The 6,030-nt window shown below is 32.7% G+C and overlaps 1 protein-coding gene across 1 annotated transcript; it reads left to right on the top strand.

Moving 5' to 3' along the window:
* The first annotated feature begins 1,094 nt into the window (after positions 1–1,094).
* Positions 1,095–5,486, top strand: LOC130656510 (uncharacterized). Its single transcript, XM_057459378.1, has 4 exons — positions 1,095–1,222; positions 1,568–1,880; positions 2,196–2,283; positions 4,440–5,486. Exons 1-4 carry the CDS (start codon positions 1,215–1,217, stop codon positions 4,832–4,834), a joined length of 804 nt encoding a protein of 267 aa, XP_057315361.1. The 5' UTR covers positions 1,095–1,214; the 3' UTR covers positions 4,835–5,486.
* The last annotated feature ends 544 nt before the right edge of the window (positions 5,487–6,030 follow it).

Below are 6,030 nucleotides of genomic sequence, written 5' to 3'. Positions count from 1 at the left end.
TAATTAATTATTCATGAATTTTATTTTTTATTTATTGAGTTGTATTTTAACATTGCAGGTTAGTTAAGGCCAGGATACATTTGTATAATATCATTAAATATATTCTATAATACAGTTATAATATTTCTACAATGTACTTATAATTTGTTAAAATATCGTTATAATTTTATTTAATTTCATAACATCGTTACCACAACAACGCTAGTAGATAATAGATCTATTGTCACACAAACAAAGGGCGTTAGAAACCAGATCACCAACAATGTTATTAAATATTATAGCCATGCAGCACATTATGTGGTTATGACGCACATAACAGGTTTTTTTATGTTATCGATATTTTATATTATCTGTTGATGCTTGCATCCCTAATGAAATAGATTTTTCACATGCGCTATAAATGCGCTTGTTTTTATGTCTTCTTTTTTCTTTTGATTAATTCATATCAAATTATTACATTTTTACTTGTTAGAACCTCAAATAGTTTTTGATTCTTTTTTTGATTTTTTTTTGTATTAGCATCAATATCATATGACACAGAAACAAGTTTCCTTTCTCATGAGGAAAAAGAAAAAAGCAGTAAAAGCATCAACATTTGCCTCCAGAATTTTGATATCACACAAATCGTTGCCTAGTAACGAAGTTTGTTTTTAACTCATAATGCTGTTCAATATTTCATTACAAACAAGCCCCCTGCGACTCGCTATAATAAGACCACTGAGGGTGGTGGTAAATTCATGAATTACCCACTTGTTTTGATCTCTTTTAAAAATTATATGTACTCACTAAAAAACAATTACTCTTAAAACATAACTCTCACATTTTACAGTTCACCGACGACCGGGAATACTAGGACGTCAGAGGTGATCAAAGGGTTGTTTTTTGTAAGAACATCGGCCAGGAGGCTTTATAAAAGTAAAAACGCTACAAGAGTCCACCACAACAAACGATTTATTAAATGAATAATGACATTTAATTTATATAATGCATTATTAAACATTTCATGCAAGGTATATTATGACTGTTTCAATAACCGACAAGGATATTTTATCAATTATAAATATATGCGGTTATAGATAATAATAGAATATGATTTATAAAACTTATAAATGATAATTATTGACATCATAACCAGGCAATATAAACAACGAGAGGTTCAAAAATCTTATATAAAACTAGATAAAGATTTGAAAATGTAACAACAAACATGAAAGATGGGCAGGTAGTGTTGTTGTTAATTTTTTACAAAGTTTTAATTCGAGTTACATGAATGATTTCAATGAGAAGTAGTTCTAACCATTGCAACAAAGTAACGAAAAAGAAAATCTAATTTAGGCGTGCTTTTAATCTGAGGAAATATCAGCTTCTAAAAATTTTATTTTGTTCACACAAATTTTTGTTTCTTCTAGGTAGAATAACCTACCCAACCTCGATTCCAGGACTTGTTATCTCTTTGTATATCTGACGGCGAGACAAGCGGACAGCCAGTGAAAGATATAAAGTCCTGAAAACGAGGTTGATAACCTAACCTCTAGAGTTAACTATGCAACTATTTGTTTTGTTTTAGAATAAGTAGTGTCGTGTATATCATTCTCATTTCGGTGTTGCCTTGTGTCGCATACATCACAAGACTACCGTGTAAGCGTAATGGAAATTTCACGGTCATTAAAACAGATATACGATACTCTGGGACGGTGCAAGAGACGCACGCAGATGTCACAGCACGTGATTGTGCTCTGTTATGCATCTCGCACGATACTTGCGCCTATTTCAATCACAAGGTGGATAACACATCTTGTGAGCTGTTAGCGATCGATTCTGGTACACAACAAAGTGGACATGGGTGGAAATTCTATTCAACAAACTATGGCACTCCAAACGTATGTAGCATTCTTCTTCTTCTTCTTCTTCTTCTTCTTCTTCTTCTTCTTCTTCTTCTTCTTCTTCTTCTTCTTCTTCTTCTTCTTCTTCTTCTTCTTCTTCTTCTTCTTCTTCTTCTTCTTCTTCTTCTTCTTCTTCTTCTTCTTCTTCTTCTTCTTCTTCTTCTTCTTCTTCTTCTTCTTCTTCTTCTTCTTCTTCTTCTTCTTCTTCTTCTTCTTCTTCTTCTTCTTCTTCTTCTTCTTCTTCTTCTTCTTCTTCTTCTTCTTCTTCTTCTTCTTCGTTTTCACAGGCGTTGTATTACATTGTTTTTTTAGAGGGGACCTGTGTGTCGATCACTATCACCTTGCCCAATGACGTCAGCTTGTGTTGATATTTGTGAGAGTCCTGGATACCAGTGCATCGGTATGTATTTCTCACAAATTTACTGTGGAAATTTTCTCATTTCTGGGGAATAAAATTTTGCTGACCAAAAAACCGTGATTTTAATAATTTTCGGAAAAAGGTAAACTTTGCGATTGTGGCAGTTATTTAAAGATAATTGACTCCTATATATATGGAGGTGTGGCACTCGAGGGCTAAAATATGCTGATATCAGCAGCAAATATCTGAGAATCATAAGGCAGAGCCATATTTTTTCAAAATTACCCAGGGTTCCTCGACGTTGTCCATAATTTTGGCTAGCGCTGAAACTTGTGAGCGAGACGCGGTTGAAAGCTAAGGGATCGTGGGTTGGAACTAAAGACATGCAAAGAAATGCCATGAGTAGTACAAGGGAAAGAAGAGGAATTCTTAAGTAATTTTTTTTCATTGGATTTACAAGAATTTGAGGTACCCCACAATGAGAAGTAAAGGACAGAAACACCTTTCCGATGTCTGATGATGAGGGATGGTCACATCTGGATAATATTTATTTTGTAAACATGTTGCAGATACAGGTGGACAAAAAATAACTTTCTAACCACTTTGTATTTATACAGCATAAAATTTAGAATATGTATTTGGCACTGTGCTTTAGAAGCACATTCCCACTTTCTCTGAGCTGGATAAAGTATCTGGACCTAAATCTGTACGACATTTTATCTGTTTGAATTATTTTGAATTCTGAGAATCACGGCTTGTCAAAATTGATATGCTGTCAAAATCAGTTTATCGGTGTCTCCAAAAATGGGTAAATTCAAGAACTCAAAAACTATGATAGTAGTAAAAAAATTTTTTAGGTTCATTTAATCAAACTGGTTAATACTAAGTTTCAAGTCATTATTTCAATTTTTACTGAAGTAATAGGACTTTTACGTAGTATAGTTTTAGCATAGTTTTTCATACCGCTGACACCAAAAGGGCTGCAGGGACTAATCGGTTTGAAATTAATTTATAATATTTTAATAACAACCTTTTTTCATTATGTGTTTTAATTTTACTGCAAAAGCTGTTGCATAGATTATGTATTAACATTAGGATAAGGATGAGAAAGTTACTGTGGGACATGGGTTTTAAACCTTAAAAATTTCCGGCGAGAAATTTGAAAACTAATGAATGAAAAAATCACAAAAGTTTATCCCAAATTTTTAATTTCTGTTAATGTAAAAGTAGTCCACATGAAAAAAGTTTCTGATGTTTTTTATGAAGAAATCTTCCATATTAGCCATATGTCGTAACTTGATGAACAATGAATTTTCCCGAATGTGTTCTCAAATATGTGTAGTATAATCTTAAAAAATGTGATGTAATTTCCTCTTTAAGTTTTGACTTTTAACCCAGCTAAAAAGCTCAGCCTTGTCCTTTCATACTTAGTCTAGCTAGTTATAGCGAAATAGTTTAATATTCAAACTTGACCTATTTTACTGAGTATTAAGTAATAAATGCTAGTTTAATCCTAAATCTAAGTATAGGGTAGCTAAGCTACCTGTAAGAACAACATCAAACAACATCGAGGCTGTTCTCTTTTGTAAACAAACCCAGTGGTATTTTTGTAATAAGTACCAAATTTTATGTGTATATTTCTTGCGCTTATGAGTGTAACTAAAGTGCCCTGTACGTACATCCTAAAAATTTATGTCATTGTCTCACTCTTTATGAATGACACCACGTAACAAAGGAAAAACCATGCTTTGCTATTTGCCGTAACCTATACCGAGATTTGGTTGTGATATATATCAGAATTAATTGTCTTTAAGCCTTTAATTTTGCTGACCAAAAAACCGTGATTTTAATAATTTTCGGAAAAAGGTAAACTTTGCGATTGTGGCAGTTATTTAAGCCTTTAATTTTTGTGCCCCTTAACATACATAAATAAAAGCTTATTTTTTTGAACTGGTTGCGCAACGAGGATGTTGATTTAACATGACCTGCATTGATATATAAAAAAGTTACAAGTTGTCCTGTTACAAGTTGTCCTGTCCTGTTTGTTGATAGGGTAATCAACATTTACTTCCTCTTGATGTGGATTAACCTTGTTTTTTTCCCTTTTTTTTTTTTTTTTGAAAGAGAAAAAAACCCCGTGGAATGAGGTGGAGTGTATTACTTTACATTGTTCTTTGAATGTTTTGTTATATTTTCAGCTAACAAATTTCAAGGTTTGTATGGATCGCCTTATGCGAGTCCAGGTTACTCTTCTTATCCTGCGTCGCAATTAACCGATGGTAGTTATGGTACGATGGCAGGCACAAGTAGTAGCGTTGATGCCTTCATTTCGTTAAATCTTGGTTCGGAAAAACTAATAAGATTTGTTACATTGATGATACACAGTACAAACGACAGATTTGAAATAAGTATCGGTAATGTAAATGCAAAATACGGAAATGAGTTTTGCTCATTACTTCCGCCGTACTCAGATGTTGAAATGCTGGTAGAATGCGATAATTACTTATCTGGGCAATATGTTGTGTTATATCATATGAGAGGCAGTAGTAGTCCAATGTACGCTTACGATATGAAAGCCTACGTAGATGTGTAGACGTATTAATTTTATGTTTATTTGGATATGTTTTACTGGTGCATCGCTAAAAGTTTAGGGGCATTTTGTTTACACTTGTGTCTTTTTAATGGTAACAAATAGCTCTTGTACTTAATGGCAAAGTTGAGTTCGTTTTACTTTTGACGACGCTTGTTGAGAAATAACTAATGTTTAAGCTTTTATCATAATGCTTAATCCCTACAATCGTCAAAAATAAAGGAAAAACAATATCAATTTGGAATGTCCCAGATGACGAAGGGGACACGACGTCGTTTTGATCAAGCTGAATTTAGAATCACACAAAAGTGGAGTTTTGTTCAAACAGATTTTGTCACACAGGGCAGTGGCGTTATCCATCTCTTCAAACCAAGAAACTTTTGGAGGTCAACAACAAATAACAACAACAAATAACAAGAACAAATAACAACAACAAATAACAACAACAAATAACAACAACAAAGACGCTGAAAAAGAAAAATCGGTTAATGTTATGGTTATGTTATATTTATTAATAATTGTATTTATACTTTAAACTTTTTAGATACTATGTATGTATATTAACTCTGTATATTTTGAGTGTTACTTTTTCTTTTAAATGTTTTTGCCAACTTTGTAATCAGTTGTTTTAAGCTTAAAACAACTTTTTATGCATCTTTTTCCTGTCTTTTTGTGGTATTGGTATGATTAACAATATAGCAAACCTTAGCAAGCCTGTAGGTGCAAGTTATGCATTAGAAACAAACTCCTGTTTACACCAGCCTCGTTTCGTAAATGAATTGGCATTTTATCACATAATTATTTCAATATATTTCGAAACATGAATACTTTGTTGTACCTCCAATGTCTGCAGCAACTACATCTGTAGGACCTACACAAAAAAATTGTTGCTTCCTTCTTTCAACCACTTTAACCAATAACTTTGTGAAGGATTTGAAAAAAAAATTGATCAAATATGACTTTCCGCATCCACTTTTACCAGTTACAGAATATGAACGACGGTTAACAACAGTAGATACTGTTACAAATTTTTTAAAACTTTTTTGTGAGTGATATTTCAATACTTGGCATCTATCTTGAGATCTAATATTTCTATTTATTTCCTCCTCCACACAAAAAAAACTATTACAAGGTAGAAAAGTATGCGCAATGTCAGTGAGGGGCTATTTCTTTCATGCCTGAAATTCAAAGTTGTATGC

Source organism: Hydractinia symbiolongicarpus, chromosome 9 (assembly GCF_029227915.1).
Source record: "Hydractinia symbiolongicarpus strain clone_291-10 chromosome 9, HSymV2.1, whole genome shotgun sequence".
Taxonomy (NCBI): Eukaryota; Metazoa; Cnidaria; class Hydrozoa; order Anthoathecata; family Hydractiniidae; genus Hydractinia; species Hydractinia symbiolongicarpus.
This window is presented reverse-complemented; position numbering and strand designations above follow the sequence as displayed.